Source organism: Oncorhynchus clarkii, chromosome 1 (genome assembly GCF_045791955.1).
Source record: "Oncorhynchus clarkii lewisi isolate Uvic-CL-2024 chromosome 1, UVic_Ocla_1.0, whole genome shotgun sequence".
NCBI lineage: Eukaryota > Metazoa > Chordata > Actinopteri > Salmoniformes > Salmonidae > Oncorhynchus > Oncorhynchus clarkii.
In genome coordinates this window covers 32,821,180-32,837,634 of record NC_092147.1, presented here as the reverse complement: position 1 = coordinate 32,837,634, position 16,455 = coordinate 32,821,180, and the positions used below count along the sequence as shown (strand labels likewise).

At 46.1% G+C, this 16,455-nt stretch overlaps 1 protein-coding gene across 1 annotated transcript; it reads left to right on the top strand.

Annotated features, from left to right (window-relative positions):
- Nucleotides 1-7,191: 7,191 nt before the first annotated feature.
- On the top strand, nucleotides 7,192-14,602 carry LOC139406283 (deoxyribodipyrimidine photo-lyase). The gene is made up of 10 exons (XM_071148741.1): nucleotides 7,192-7,925; nucleotides 8,333-9,071; nucleotides 9,164-9,475; nucleotides 9,570-9,742; nucleotides 9,821-9,905; nucleotides 9,996-10,228; nucleotides 10,326-10,520; nucleotides 13,181-13,406; nucleotides 13,648-13,823; nucleotides 14,026-14,602. The coding sequence occupies exons 1-10, from the start codon at nucleotides 7,701-7,703 to the stop codon at nucleotides 14,371-14,373; spliced, it is 2,712 nt and encodes a 903-aa protein (XP_071004842.1). The 5' UTR covers nucleotides 7,192-7,700; the 3' UTR covers nucleotides 14,374-14,602.
- Nucleotides 14,603-16,455: the final 1,853 nt, after the last annotated feature.

Here is a 16,455-nt window from a genome sequence, read left to right as displayed (position 1 = left end):
TACAGGAGCATCTTAAAGGCGTAGTTCACATACATATGTGTAATTCTATCTACCTACCTACAGTTGAAGTCGGAAGTTTACATACACTTATGTCGAAGTCATTAAAACTTGTTTTTCAACTACTCCACAAATTTCTTGTTAACAAACTATGGTTTTGGCAACTCAGTTAGGAAATCTACTTTGTGCATGACACAAGTCATTTTTCCAACAGTTGTTTACAGACAGATTATTTCACTTATATCTCACTGTATCACAATTCCAGTGGGTCAGACGTTTACATACACTAAGTTGACTGTGCCTTTAAACAGCTTGGAAAATTCCAGAAAATGATGCCATGGCTTTAGAAGCTTCTGTTGGGCTAATTGACATCATTCTAGTCAATTGGAGGTGTACCTGTGGATGTATTTCAAGGCCTACCTTCAAACTCAGTACTTCTTTGCTTGACATTATGGGAAAATCAAAAGAAATCAGCCAAGACCTCAGAATTTGTTTTTAGACAAATCCCTGAAATCTGTAGTTCTGCCCCTGAACAAGGCAGTGAACCCACTGTTCCCCAGTAGGCCGTCATTGTAAATAAGAGTTTGTTCTTAACTTACTTGACTAGTTAAATAAAGGTAAAATAAAATACTTATGGTAACCAGATTTACAACCACTCTTCCTTCCCCACCTCTCCCTCCATTGCAGACTGTATCCAGCTTCTCTTGTCATTTCAATCCCGTCTGAAGAGTTGCATTGACTTAACGGGCTAATACTTTTCGATACCCAGGTTTGAACCGCATCGGTCTCATAAGCATGTGTAAACTCTTTCTTGTTTCATCAGCTTGTTTCGCACCGTTATGTTATATTGTGTTTGGTGCAGTGCCAACTCTCCCCTGGTTTACTGCCAACTATCTGTTTGTCTCTCCTCTGACAGATGCCATCGCTGGAAAGCGGAGTCGCTGGCAACCGTTACCCTTCTCCAAACAATCCAAAAAAACAACAACATTGTGTAGAGAAGATTCATCACTTTTTAACGAGGCGTTTCTCTGCTGCTAGCTCTGTTGTTTGTGTGTGTGCCACGGCAGCTGGCTGGCATGGTGTCCACTTTCTGGCTAAGGGAGAAGGGAGAGATGGGTGCAGAGGAAGAGAGGAGGATGGAGGGAGTGGACACTTCATTGTTGGTATGATGTCTTCTGAAAGCCAGCTGCCATTGATGTACCTCTCAAACCGCCCATGCTCTTCATTGTCCTCCTTTTCATCCCTCCATCATCACCCTTATTTTTCTCCATCCTCTCCTCATCCTCATAAATCTAGTCGTCCTGTTTCGTCTCCCCTCCAGGGGTCTTAAGGGCTCTTTCTTCTCTCTTCATCTCCTCTTTTATTTATTATTTTCCCAGATAAGTCAATTGCAAAAATAAATCTTATTTGCAATGACCTGGCATCTGAGTATCTAGTCTGTCTGTGGGCACTGGTGTATCAGTGTGGAAGACTGTTCCTGTTCCTTTCCCCCTCTCGCTCTCCACCACCCTCCCCATCCCAGTGTGTGGGAACTAGCTCTGAGTGGATGGCACCGTGCCAACCTCATTCACAGCTCCTCTCTTCACTGCCTTCTTTCCTCCATCTCTTTCCCTCCCTATCTCTCCCCCTCTCTCCTTCCTTCTCCCTCTCTCTCCCCCTCTCCTCTCTCATTCCTTCTCCCTCACCCCCTCCCTCCCTCTATATATCTCTCTCTGTCTGTGTCTCTTACTCTGTCTCTCTGTCTCCGTCTCTCTATCTCTCACTCTCTCACTCTCTGTCTCTCTCTCCAAAGCGCCCTGTGTGTTGAGTTCAGCTGAAGCCCTGAAGTTAGTTTGATTAGTTCCCTTTCTCTGGGGTATACATAACTCATATCACACAATTAACACACGCACCAGGAATCCAGGAAAGGAATCCCAGATTACACACACACATACACAGACACACACCCCTACCACTCCAGTATCCCTGCACATTGTAAATATGTTATTGGCACTGACCCTGGAACTGACCCTGTATATAGCTTACTTACTTTCTCATGTTTTTTATTTCTATTTTTTATTTTTTTCACCTTTATTTAACCAGGTAGGCTAGTTGAGAACAAGTTCTCATTTGTAACTGCGACCTGGCCAAGATAAAGCATAGCAATTAGACACATACCTGTACAACAACACAGAGTTACACATGGAATAAACAAAACATACAGTCAATAATAAAAAAAATAAAAAGTCTATATACAGTGAGTGCAAATGAGGTAAGATAAGGGAGTTAAGGCAATAAATAGGCCATGGTGGCGAAGTAATTACAATATAGGAATTAAACACTGAAATGGTAGATGTGCAGAAGATGAATGTGCAAGTAGAGATACTGGGGTGCAAAGGGGCAAGATAAATAAATAAATACAGTATGGGGATGAGGTAGATAGATGGGCTATGTACAGGTGCAGTGATATGTGAGCTGCTCTGACAGCTGGTGCTTAGAGCTAGTGAGGGAGATATGAGTCTCAAGCGTCAGTGATTTTTGCAATTCATTCCAGTCATTGGCAGCAGAGAATTGGAAGGAAAGGCGACCAAAGGAGGAATTGGCTTTGGGGGTGACCAGTGAGATATACCTGCTGGAGCGTGTGCTACGGGTGGGTGCTGCTATGGTGACCAGTGAGCTGAGATAAGGCGGGGCTTTACCTAGCAGAGACTTGTAGATAACCTGTAGCCAGTGGGTTTGGCGACGAGTATGAAGCGAGGGCCAACCAACGAGAGCGTACAGGTCGCAGTGGTGGGTAGTGTATGGGGCTTTGGTGACAAAACGGATGGCACTGTGATAGACTACATCCAATTTGTTGAGTAGAGTGTTGGAGGCTATTTTATAGATGACATCGCCGAAGTCGAGGATCGGTAGGATGGTCAGTTTTACGAGGGTATGTTTGGCAGCATGAGTGAAGGATGCTTTGTTGCGATATAGGAAGCCGATTCTATATTTAATTTTTGATTGGAGATGCTTAATGTGAGTCTGGAAGGAGAGTTTACAGTCTAACCAGACACCTAGGTATTTGTAGTTGTCCACGTATTCTAAGTCAGAGCCGTCCAGAGTAGTGATGCTGGACGGGCGGGAGGGTGCGGGCAGTGATCGATTGAAGAATATGCATTTATTTTTTCTTGCATGTAAGAGCAGTTGGAGGCCACGGAAGGAGAGTTGTATTGCATTGAAGTTCGTCTGGAGGTTAGTTAACACAGTGTCCAAAGAGGGGCCAGAAGTATACAGAATGGTGTTGTCTGCGTAGAGGTGGATCAGAGAATCACCAGCAGCAAGAGTGACATCATTGATGTATACAGAGAAGAGAGTCGGCCCGAGAATTGAACCCTATGGCACCGCCATAGAGACTGCCAGACGTCCGGACAACAAGCACTCCGATTTGACACACTGAACTCTATTAGAGAGGTTGTTGGTAAACCAGGCGAGGCAATCATTTGAGAAACCAAGGCTGTCGAGTCTGCTAGTAAGAATGTGTTGATTGACAGAGTCGAAAGCCTTGGCCAGGTCGATGAATACGGCTGCACAGTAATGTCTCTTATTGATGGCGGTTATAATATCGTTTAGGACCTTGAGCGTGGCTGAGGTGCACCCATGACCAGATCTGAAACCAGTTTGCATAGCGGACAAGATATGGTGGGATTCGAAATGGTCAGTAATCTGTTTAGAAAGGCAGGGTAGGATAGATATAGGTCTGTAGAAGTTTGGGTCTAGAGCGTCACCCCCTTTGAAGAGGGGGATGACCGCAGCAGCTTTCCAGTCTTTAGGAATCTCAGACGATATGAAAGAGAGGTTAAACAGGCTAGTAATAGGGGTGGCAGCAATTTCGGCAGATAATTTTAGACAGAGAGGTTTCAGATTGTCTAGCCCGGTTGATTTGTAGGGGTCCAGATTTTGCAGCTCTTTCAGAACATCAGCAATCTGGATTTGGGTGAAGGAGAAATGGTGGGGGCTTGGGCGGGTTGCTGTGGAGGGTGCCTGGCAGTTGACCGGGGTAGGGGTAGCCAGGTGGAAAGCATGGCCAGACGTAGAGAAATGCTTATTGAAATTCTCAATTATAGTGGATTTATCGGTGGTAACAGTGTTTCCTAGCCTCAGAGCAGTGGGCAGCTGGGAGGAGGTGCTCTTATTCTCCATGGACTTTACAGTGTCCCAGAACCTTTTTGAGTTTGTACTACAGGATGCAAATTTCTGTTTGAAAAAGCTAGCCTTAGCTTTCCTAACTGCCTGTGTATATTTGTTCCTAACTTCCCTGAAAAGTTGCATATCACGGGGGCTATTCGATGCTAATGCATTGAGTAATGATGAGAGAGATATAGCGTCTAGAGACGTTTAAACCAGGTGATGTCATCGCATATGTAGGAGGTGGAACAACAGCAGGGCTAGAGGCTCTACAGTGAAATAAGACAGTAATCACTAACCAGGACAGTAATGGATGAGGCATATTGATATTAAAGAGAGGCATGCGTAGCCAAGTGATCATATTGGTCCAGTGAGTGGTTGGGCTGGCTGGGGAAATGGCGATTCAGACAGTTAGCAGGCCGGGGCTAACAAGCTAGCAGTTAGCAGACCGGGGCTAGCAAGCTAGCAGGAGGGTGTTTGTGGGACATCGCGATGGAGGTAAGTCTGTTTTTGCCTCCTCGTGCGGTGACGTCGATAGACCAGTCATGGATTAGTAGGGTTCCAAGTAGCTCTAGGTAGCTAGCAAGCCTAGCAGGTTAGCAGAATGGGCCTTCAGCGGACGTCGCGCCTGAGGGGCCTGTTGGAATCCTCGGGCAGATTGTGTCGGCATTCCAGTTGTAGAGGATCGGCGGGGTTCCGTGCCCCGTACCGGCAGTAGAAGGGGTCCGGATATTGTAGCCCAGGAGTGGGCTTCGGTGGTAGCCCAGGTACCCTAGCCGGGCTAGCTTCAGGCTAATTGCTACTTGCTCCGGAATGGAAACGCTAGCTAGGAGTAGTCACCTGGGATTGCGGTTAGCTAGTTGCGAAGATCCAGATGAAAAGGTTCAGAGTTTGCGGTAGGAATCCGGGTATATGGAGACAAAAATTGGTCCGTTATGCTCTGGTTTGAGTCATGTTCTACGAACTGGCGAGCTTTCCGAGTTAAAGGTTAGCTGATGACCGCTAGCAGTGGTTTGCTGACTGATAGTTGGTAGCTAGTTGGCTGTCTAGCTTCAGTTGAGGCGATTCCAGATCCGAAGTAAATAGAAATACTTTAGAAAAAACAGATCCACGCCACATTGGGTGAGGCGGGTTACAGGAGAGTATTTAGAAGTTGAGGTTTAGGAAAATATTTTTAAAAGATATGCGAAGAAAATAGTGCAAATTTGATATTTTTGGTTCCATCCACTGTCTTTGTGAGACGCTGAGTATGTGAATGGATGATCTCCGCATGTGTGGTTCCCACCGGGAAACATGAAGGTAGTGTGATGGTGCTTTGCTGGTGATTTATTTAGAATTCAAGGCACACTTAACCAGCATGGCTACCACAGCATTCTGCAGTGATACACCATCCCACCTGGTTTGCGCTTAGTGTGATTATCATTTGTTTTTCAACAGGACATTGACCCTATTTGACCAGGAAGGTTTGTAATGGAGTGCTGCATCAGATGACCCGATCTCAACCCAATTGAGATGGTTTGGGATGAGTTGGACTGCAGAGGGAAGGAAAAGCAGACAACAAGTGCTCAGCATATGTGGGAACTCCTTCAAGACTGTTGGAAAAGCATTCCAGGTGAAGCTGGTTGAGAGAATGCCCAGTGTGCAAAGTTGTCATCAAGGCAAATATCAAATATATTTTGATTTGTTTAACACTTTTTTTGGTTACTACATGATTCCTTATGTGTTATTTCATAGTTTTGATATCTTCACTATTATTCTACAATGTAGAAAATAGTCAAAATAAAGAAAACCATTGAATGAGTAGGTGTGTCCAAACTTTTGTTTGGTACTGTATATGAACACCTGCTCTTTCCATGACATAGACTGACCAGGTGAGAGCTATGATCCCTTATTGATGTCACTTGTTGATGTCAGTATAGATGAAGGGGAGGAGACAGGTTAAAGAATGATTTTTAAGCCTTGAGACAATTGACACATGATTGTCTGTGTGCCATTCACAGGGTGAATGAGCAAGACAAAATATTTTGTGCCTTCGAAACGGGGTATGTAGTGGGTTCCAGGTTCACCGGTTTGTGTCAAGAACTGCAATGCTGCTGGGTTTTTCACGCTCAACAGTTTCCTGTGTGTATCAAGAATGGTCCATCACCCAAAGGACACCCAGCCAACTTGACACAACTGTGGTAAGCATTGGAGTCAACATGGGCCAGCATCCCTGTGGAATGCTTTCGAAATGCTTTTTTGGTGTGTATAGGGAGTATGGACAGTATATGAATATAATAGGTGTGGACAGCAGTAGTTGTATAGGATGAGCCAGGACTAGAATACAGTATATCCATATAAAGTGGGTAAAACAGTATGTAACCATGAATAAAGGGACCAGTGTTCAATGTCTCTATGTACATAGGGCAGCAGTCACTAAGGTTCAGCCTAGAGTACCGGAAGGTGGCCAGCTAGTAACACTGACTAAGGTTCAGGGCAAGTTACTGGGAGGAGGCCAGCTAGTAACACTGACTAAGGTTCAGGGAAAGTTACTGGGAGGAGGCCAGCTAGTAACACTGACTAAGGTTCAGGGCAAGTTACTGGGAGGAGGCCAGCTAGTAACACTGACTAAGGTTCAGGGCAAGTTACTGGGAGGAGGCCAGCTAGTGGTGACAGATAAACAGTCTGATGGCCTGGAGATAAAAGCTGTTTATCAGTCATGGCTCGGGTTGCTGAGGTCCTTGATGATCTTCTTGACCTTCCTGTGATACCAGGTGCTGTAGATGTCCTGGAAGGCAGGCAGTGTGCCCTGATGATGCGTTGGGCTGACCACACCACCCTCTGGAGAGCCCTCATCTCTTTTCCTGTCACATCTTTTTCTCTCTTTGATCTCTTAGGTATACATTCAAAACAGATCTTTATTGATAGTATGTGACGGCAGACAGATGTGTTTAGGCTTATGGCAGATTGGTCCATTCACTGATCTGTCTGTTAGTGAGAGACAGAGAGAAGCCAGCTAATCTCACTGTTCTCTATTGATCACACACTTAGAGACTACATACTTTGTCTAAACACTATTGATCTCCCTCTCTCTCTCGTATAGCATGAGGATCAAGAGAATAAATTAAGGATAAAAGACACTTGGTGGGAGAGGGATGATGATTTTATTTGTCTTTAGTGTGGAGAGGGAAGCTGTGAGTGTTTCTCAGGAGCACCATGAGCGTAGGAAGTGAGACAAATGACTGTAATATTGTAGACTTGAGTGCCCTCTACTGGTCACAATGTTACATTGCATCACATCCAATGTAATTACAAAACAGCGTGGGATTGAGCTTGTGTAACTGGCTATCAGCTGTTGAGTAACTCATTCACGTTGCAGCATACGCGATCCTCTCTGTCCCACTATCACCACTAATTGAAAACTATCGAAAAATGCAAAAGAAATCAACAACCTTTAACATTGTCTTCTCATGGATGATTACGACCTAATCTGGATTTTTTGGGGGTATTTGGAATTTTAAGAGAGACTGTAGGGAACTCCTCTCAGTTTTATTGCTTTTCATCACCAGCAATAGACCATGCCTGTATCGGGTGGTGAGGACCCCATGTCCCAGGTTCGTCAGATGCTGAGAGAGTTGCTTGTGGGGAGAGAGAACGCAGAGGGCTTCTTCTGTCTGTGTGTGTCTGTACTGGGACACAACGATACACGGACACATTTCTTGCCGCTCATCCAGCTCCTAGCCACCGATCACAACAGGCTTCACACCACCCTCACCTCCATCTATTTGGAATACTTCTCCAAGGTACGACTGTTTGTGTGTATATGTATGTATGTATGTATGTATGTATGTGTGTGTGTGTATGTATGTATGTATGTGTGTATGTATGTGTATGTATATATATATGTCCAGACATATTCTAAAAGTATTATAGATACTCTGTCTCAACACAATGACATTTGTTAGTTTGATAGTTGTGTGTGTTTTGTTAGTGTTGTAGGCCTAACCTACCCTACTGGAAAATCCAGTTTAGACCAGATTGGATTTTGAGCTGTTCACTGGCCTGAGCTGGTACAGCTGGATTTTCCAGCAGAGTTGTATTTGTCAAGAAGGTAATTACAATGTTAGAGGTTCACTATTTTGAACCTCTAACATTGTAAATCTGTATATATGACTAAAGCTGTTTATATGACCATAACCGTCTGTTACAGGATGAGGATGATGAGTTGGCAGTGGCTCTGGCTCTGTCCCTATTAGAGGTCAAAGGGCAACAGCAGACCAATACCAAGCCCCTCTTCCCAGACCCTAAACTCCAGGGTCAAACAGACACCCAGGCTACGGCAACCTACAGACCCCAGAATAGTTCCATTCAGAGTCAGTCAGTTTCTCCTAATGGTAGCTCCAGCCAGCCTCCGCCAGCCCCTCTGCCCACGGGTGCGAGCTACGCCCAGCTAGCAGCAGTAGGAGGAAGGAGACAGACTCAGGCTCAACACCAAGACTCCACATCACCCAGAAGATCATCTGGACATGGCAGCTCTCCTCAGACAGAGAGACAGAGAGGCCCAACCCAGACCCAGAAACAGACAGACATAAAGTGGTCTAACGTCACTCAGGATGTGTGTGCCTCTATTGCCACTTTGACATCCAATCTCAACCAAACCAAAGATGACGTCACTGTGGTGGAGTGCAAAGCGGACCAATCTGAGAAGCCAAAGCGCTCAAAGAACCGACGTCAGCGGAGGAAGGGGTATGGCCAGCAGGTGGTAGGTGTGCCTCGATGCCCCTCGGCTCCACCCCCTGTGCTGCTGTGGTTCCGCAGGGACCTGCGTCTCCATGACAACCCAGCTGTGATTGGCTCGTTGGAGGCTGGAGGGCCGGTCATCCCCGTCTTTATCTGGTGCCCAGAGGAGGAGGAGGGTCCCGGGATAACCGTGGCTATGGGAGGGGCCTGTAAGTATAAACATATACATATTATGTCATTATTTCTTTACCTCGGCTTCTGTGTCTCCTGATCTGTGTCTAATCCTTCTGTCTCATACCAGGTAAATTCTGGCTGCACCAGGCCCTGTCCTGTCTCAGCTCTGCTCTGGAACACATCGGCAGCCATCTTGTTTTCCTTCGGCCAGATGAGGAGAGAGAGGGGATTGGTTCTTCGCTGCTTGCCCTGAGGAGTCTGGTGAGAGAGACGGGGGCTCAGACGGTGCTGGCTAGCGCCCTCTATGAGCCGTGGCTGAGAGAGCGGGACCAGGTAGTGGTGTCAGCGCTGCAGAAAGACAGGGTGGAGGTTAACATGGTCCACTCCTACTGTCTCAGAGACCCTTATACTGTTACTACTGAGGGGGTGGGACTCAGAGGTATGGTAATACTACTGTTACAACTACTACTACTGTTATTAACATTTAATATGACACAGCAGTAACTCCCTCACACACACTTTCCCTCCCTCAGGTATTGGTTCTGTATCCCACTTCATGAGTTGCTGTCAGATGAACCCTGGCCCAGGGTTAGGGGTTCCCCTGGACCCCCCCATATCGCTCCCCTCACCCTCTCTCTGGCCCAGAGGCTGCCCTCTGGAGGGGCTAGGACTGGCACGAATGCCCTGCAGGAAGGATGGAACCACGGTCAGTAACCCCTTGGACTGAAGCACATGGGAGTCTGGGTTATTGTTGGTTGTATGTTAATGTGAGTGTCTGTTCCAGATTGACTGGGCAGCTAACATCAGGAGTTCATGGGACTTTAGTGAGGAGGGGGCCCAGTCACGTCTAGAGGCCTTTCTAAATGATGGTGAGACACACACATTTCCCTTTCTCTACTTGTACTCAGAATTAAACCGCCCTACAGAATAGATATGTTATGTGTGTGTACGTATTCCAGGTGTGTACAGATATGAGAAGGAATCAGGACGTGCGGATGTCCCCAACACCAGCTGTCTGTCTCCTTACCTGCACTTTGGCCAGCTGAGTGCTCGCTGGCTGCTGTGGGACACTAAAGGGGCGCGCTGCCGATCCCCCAAGTTCATACGAAAACTGGCCTGGAGGGACCTGGCCTACTGGCAGCTAACATTGTTCCCAGACCTGCCCTGGGAATCACTCAGACCACCATACAAGGCAAGGACAGGGTTAACACTAGCTCTAGCACTCTCTTCCTAGTTTGTATCCAATGAAAGCAGGACACTCACTCTCTTCTTGGTTTCTGTCCAATCAGGCCCTTCGGTGGAGCAATGAGAGGGGTCATCTGAAGGCGTGGCAGAAGGGCAGGACAGGTTATCCTCTAGTAGACGCTGCAATGAGACAGCTGTGGCTGACTGGATGGATGAACAACTATATGAGACACGTAGTGGCTTCTTTCCTCATAGCTTACCTCCATCTACCATGGCAGGAGGGATATCGCTGGTTCCAGGTGAGACTCACACACGGTCGCACACACACAGACATACACACCAGACTATAGAGCTTTGTCTGTTTAATGAAAATGTCTACTGCAGTGAGTCGGCAGCTCTGGATGTTCAGCTTACTCGGGACCAGGCCCCTAGTCCCTGGGAATCGAAAGATGAAGCGGCCCCCGAAAGGCAAGCGAGGCGGCATCCTGTCAAAAATACGTCGGCCAGCAAATAGATCTACATTGCCCTCTGTTCTATTGGCGAACGTGCAGTCACTAGAGAACAAACTGGATGAGCTTCATTCGAGACTATTCTATCAACAGGAACTGAAAAACTGTAATATCCTATGTTTCTCAAAATCGTGGTTGAACGAGAACATGGATTATATACACTGAGTGCACAAAACATTAAGAACACCTGCTCTTTCCATGACATAGACTGACCAGGTGAAAGTTATGATCCCTTATTGATGTCACTTGTTAAATCCATCTTTTTTAATGCTTCGTTCAATACAACTGGGAACTCGGAGCTGGGAAATTGCTGACTCCCGACTTCAGTGCGTTCAGGGCAACTGGAAAATTGAGAAAAAACTAGCTCCAACTGGGACAATTAGTTGTGACCGGTCATCCAACTCGGAATCCCATGTGGGGAACTGGCCTCTTCCTAGAGCTCTAACTTTCTGACCTGAAGATCACTGACATCATGATCTAGTTTTTTTTTTCGAGTTCCCAGTTGTCTTGAAAGCACCATAATACTGCACAAATGATCGAAATGACCGGCTACTTTGACACTGACAAACTGAGAATCTGAGATGAATCAATGAAAACGACCTGGTCTTGAATCCATCAATAGCCTAGGCCTAGTTGTGTGGAGACACATTATTATTGGCTACAATATCAGGAAATGATAGTCCTAAAAAAGCTTTCCAGTTTCGCTGACTCACAATGATGCACAGTTCACTCACTGGTGAATGCCTATGCGCTCGTGCCTCTCTCGTTTTACTTCGGAAAACAATATTTGGAAGTTGATCAAATGTTTTGGTAGCCTAAAGCTGACATATTAGAGTATTCTCTTTTCAGCATTAGCCATTTGCTTTCCAACCTGTGTTTTCCCACAAAAAAGGTAAAATTATTTTTCACACCATGAGAGGTACCGTGGATCCGGCTCAAATTAAGCACTGCTCACTGGTTGTTCTATGCTTTGTCAAGACCGGGTGGCAGACTTGGGTAAGACGAAAGGAAGAGGGGTGTGTCTTTTTGTTAACAGCTTATTTGCGATCTCTAATGTTAAGTCTCGAGTTGTTCCTCGCCCTAGTTAGAATACCTAATGATAAGCTGCAGACCATAATAATATTGACCATGATATTTATTTTTCATAGCTGTATATTTACCACCATGAACTGATGCTGGTAATAAGACCGCACTCAACAAGCTGTATAGGGTCATAAGTAAACATCCGCACTGAGCTAAAGGCTAGAGCTGCCGCTTTCAAGGAGCGGTACACCAATCCGGATGCTTATAAGAAATCCTGCTATGACCTCCAACAAGCCATCAAACAGGCAAATCATCAATACAGGACTAAGACCGATGCGTACCAGGCCGGCTCTGATGCTTGACGGATGTGGCAGGGCTTGCAAACGATCATGGATTACAATGGGAAACCCAGCAGCGGGCTGCCCAGCGACGCTAGTCTACCAGATGATCTAAATGGCGTTTATGCTCACTTCGAGGCAAGCAACACTGAACCATGTATGAGAGCACTAGCTGTTCCGGACGACTGTGTGATCTCTCGCTCTGTAGCTGATGTAAGTGGGACCTGATGCGTACTCTTCCCCCTTTAGGAGGCTTAAAAAATTTGGCACAGGCCCTCAGATCCTCAAAAAGGTCTCCAGCTACACAATTGAGAGCATCTTGACTAGCTGCATCACTGCTTGGTACGGCAACTGCAAGGCACCTGACCGCAAGGCACTACAGATGGCGGTAGGTACAGCCCAGTACATCACTCGGGCAAAGCTCCCTGCCATCCAGGACCTCTATACCAGGCGGTGTCAGAGAAAGGCCCAAAAAATGGTCAAGGACTCCAGCCACCCAAGTCATAGACTTTTTTTCTCTGCAAGCGGTACCAGTGCACCAAGTCTGGAACCAATAGGACCCTGAACAGTTTATAACCCCAAGCCATAAGACTGCTAAAAAAGACTGCAAAATAGCTGATAAAATGGCTACCCGGACTACCTGCATTGACCCTTTTTTTCCACTAACTCTATGCACACACAGTGGACTCACTCACCCGTACTTACACTGACACCCCAACACACACACACTACAAATGCCCACACATGGATACTGATGCCACGCACTCACCACTGCTGCTGCCTATTATCTATCCTGTTGCTTTGTCACTTCACCCCTACCTATATGTACATAGTGTCTACTGCAATAACCTCATACCCGTGGACCTCGACTCGGTTCTAGTGCTAACTGCATATAGCCATGTTATTTTTACTTATTGTTATTCAGTGTCGCTATTTCTATAATTTAGTTTTTACTTTGTCTTTAACTCTGCATTGTTGGAAAATGACCTTTTAAGCAAGCATTTCATAGTTAGTCTACACCTGTTGTTTACAAAAGCATGTGACAAATAACATTTGATTTGATAATAACGTTGGACTGTGTGTGTGTAGGACACCCTTGTGGATGCTGACGTGGCCATAGATGCCATGATGTGGCAGAATGGAGGCATGTGTGGTCTGGACCACTGGAACTTCGTCATGCACCCTGTTGACGCAGCCATGACCTGTGACCCTTACGGAAGCTATGTCAGGAAGTGGTGCCCTGAGCTGGCGGTGCTGCCTGATGACCTCATACACAAACCCTGGAAGTGCCCAGCCTCCATGCTGCGCCGTGCCGGTGAGAGACAACAGCACCAGCCTTATCCTCCTAATCTTAACTTAAACTTACAGAATTTACCCTAACATTATTGTAATAACTTTACCATAGCCTTACCCTTATCAAACTGTCGAGTTACGATAACCTTACCATAGCCAAACTATAGCTTTACCACTAACCCAACTCTCATGTATAGACTTGTTGGTGTTTAACTCCCCTTATCCATCTACACTTTAGCTAAACCTCAGCACTCTCCCTCTAGGTGTAGTCCTAGGCCAGTCCTACCCAGAGCGTGTGGTGACAGATCTGGAGGAGAGGAGAAGCCAGTCTTTGCAGGACGTGGCATTGGTGAGGCGGCGTTTTGGGCAGTACGTGGACCCCTGCTCGGGGTGCGACCTGGTCCCCCTGCCCCCCCGCCTGGTCTCAGAGGCCATGGGTGTACGTCAACTCACTGCTTCTATCGTATTATGTCCCATGAGTGGTCCTCAGTACTGTCTTTCCTGTTTGATTTCTTTCTTTGGCCACTTGGCTTTTGTATGCCTTGAGATGTTTTATATATATATATATATTTTTTTATATACAAATGTCACACTGTGAACTAAATTGAGTGAGTGACAGCTTCTCTCCCTTTCTCTGTCAGGGAGGTATGGTCAACACAGGTGGGCAGTTCCTCCTGCCTGTTATCACCCGTATGGAGTTCAAGCACCAATCAGACGATCCAGACGCTGCCTCTAACCCCTATAATGCCGTTCTGAAGGGCTACGTGAGCCGCAGGCGGAATGAGACCATCGCCTTCCTGAACCAGACAGACTTCACAGCCAGCGTGATAAACGAGGGAGCAGAGAGGAGGGAAAGACAGGAGCAAGACCAGAGGAGGATGGAGGGACTACCACGCCCCCTTGCAGTTGAACGAAGGGGAAAGAGGACCCCCGCTGCCAAGGACAGGTTCTCCACAGTGCCTGGGGGAGTGGCTACTTCTCACAGATGACCATAAGGGCAGGGATAAAGGTTCGATAGAGCCACTGTGGCGCCCACTTCTGCATCCTTCCTCACCTACTTTTGAAAATGGTCAACGGTAAATCAAGGAGACGTGGGGAAGAGAGGGAACGTGGACAAAAATGTGCTTGTATCAATTGTCTCTCCTTCATTCATGTGTCGTCGGGCAAATTGTTTACAGTGGATCACAAAAAATAAATGTGTAAAGTGATCAAAATGAATTAAGTTAGTTGTGCAAGACATTTTCTTGATAAACAATATGCTACTTACCATTTTTAAACGTATGCATGCTTTTCTGCTCCGACAAAACAAAAGCCGATTCAATTAGGGTGTGGCAGATTTAAAAACTCCAGTAGGATACGACTCCCCGATTGATATTTTTTTATTTCACCAGGTAGGCCGGTTGAGAACAAGTTCTCATTTATAACTGCGACCTGGCCACGATAAAGCAAAGCAGTGCGACACAAACAACAGAGTTACACATGGAATAAACTAACATGCAGTCAATAATACAATAGAAACAGTCTAAATATAGTGTGTGTAAATGAGGTAGGATAAGGGAGTTAGTAAGGCAATAAATAGGCCATAGTGGTGAAATAATTAATATAGCAATTAAACACTGGAGTAATAGATGTGCAGAAGATGAGTGTGCAAGTAGAGATACTGGGGTGCAAAAAAATAACTATGGGAATGAGGTAGTTGGGTGGGCTGTGTACAGGTGCAATGATCAGTAAGCTGCTCTGGCAGCTGATGCTTAAAGTTAGTGAGGGAGATATAAGACTCCAGTTTCAGTGATGTTTGCAATTCGTTCCAGTCATTAGCAGCAGAGAACTGGAAAAAAAGACGGCTAAAGGAGGAGTTGGCTTTGGGGGATGACCAGTGAAATATACCTGCTGGAGCGTGTGCGTGTTGCTATGGTGACCATTGAGCCGAGATAAGGCAGGGCTTTGCCTAGCAAAGACTTAGATTACCTGGAGCCAGTGGGATATGAAGCGAGGGCCACCCAACATACAGGTCGCAGTGGTGGGCAGTATATGGGGCTTTGGTGACAACACAGATGGCACTGTGATAGACTGCATCCAATTTGCTGAGTAGAGTGTTGGAGGCTATTTTGTAAATGACATCGCCGAAGTCGAGGATCGGTAGGATGGTCAGTTTTACGAGAGTGTTTGGCAGTGAGTGAAGGAGGCTTTGTTGCGAAATAGGAAGCCAATTCAAGATTTAATTTTGGATTGGAGATGGCTAATGTGAGTCTGGAAGGAGAGTTTACAGTCTAACCAGATTTGACACACTGAACTCTGAGTAGTAGTTGGTGAACCAGGCGAGGCAGTCATTTGAGAAACCAAGGATGTTGAGTCTGCCGATAAGAATGTGGTCATTGACAGAGTCGAAAGCCTTGGCCAGGTTGACGAAGACGGCTGCACAGTATCATCTTTTATCAATGGCAGTTATGATATTGTTTAGGACCTTGAGCATGGCTGAGGTGCACAATTGACCAGCACGGAAACCAAATTGCCTAGCGGAGAAGGTACGGTGGGATTCAAAATGGTCGGTGATCTGTTTAACTTGGCTTTCAAAGATTTTAGAAAAGATAGACCTATATCCATCCTGCCCTATAACAGTTTGGGTCTAGAGTGTATCCCCCTTTGCAGTGGGGGATGACTGAGGCAGCTTTCCAATCTTTAGGGATCTCAGACGATATGAAAGAGGTTGAATAATTCTAGAAAAAGGGTCCAGATTGTCTGGCCCAGCTGATTTGTAGGGGTCCAGATTTTGCAGCGCTTTCAGAACATCAGCTACCTGGATTTGGGTGAAGGAGAAATGGGGGAGGCTTGGGCAAGTTGCTGTGGGGGGGGTGCAGAGCTGTTGACCGGGGTATGGGTAGCCAGGTGGAAAGCATGGCCAGCCGTAGAAAAATGCTTATTGAAATTCTCAATTATCGTAGATTCGGTGGTGACAGTGTTTCTTAGCCTCAGTGCAGTGGGCAGCTGGGAGGTGCTCTTATTCTCCATGGACTTTAGTGTTCCAGAACTTTTTGGAGTTTGCTACAGAATGCACATTTCTGTTTGAAAAA

Bases quoted from the DNA above. Each gene is read 5' to 3' on its own strand.
- LOC139406283 (XM_071148741.1), top strand. From the start codon at position 7,701: ATGCCTGTATCGGGTGGTGAGGACCCCATGTCCCAGGTTCGTCAGATG. The intron at 7,926-8,332 runs GTACGACTGTTT...CGTCTGTTACAG, and splicing joins ATTTGGAATACTTCTCCAAG to GATGAGGATGATGAGTTGGC. The intron at 9,476-9,569 runs GTATGGTAATAC...TCCCTCCCTCAG, and splicing joins TGAGGGGGTGGGACTCAGAG to GTATTGGTTCTGTATCCCAC.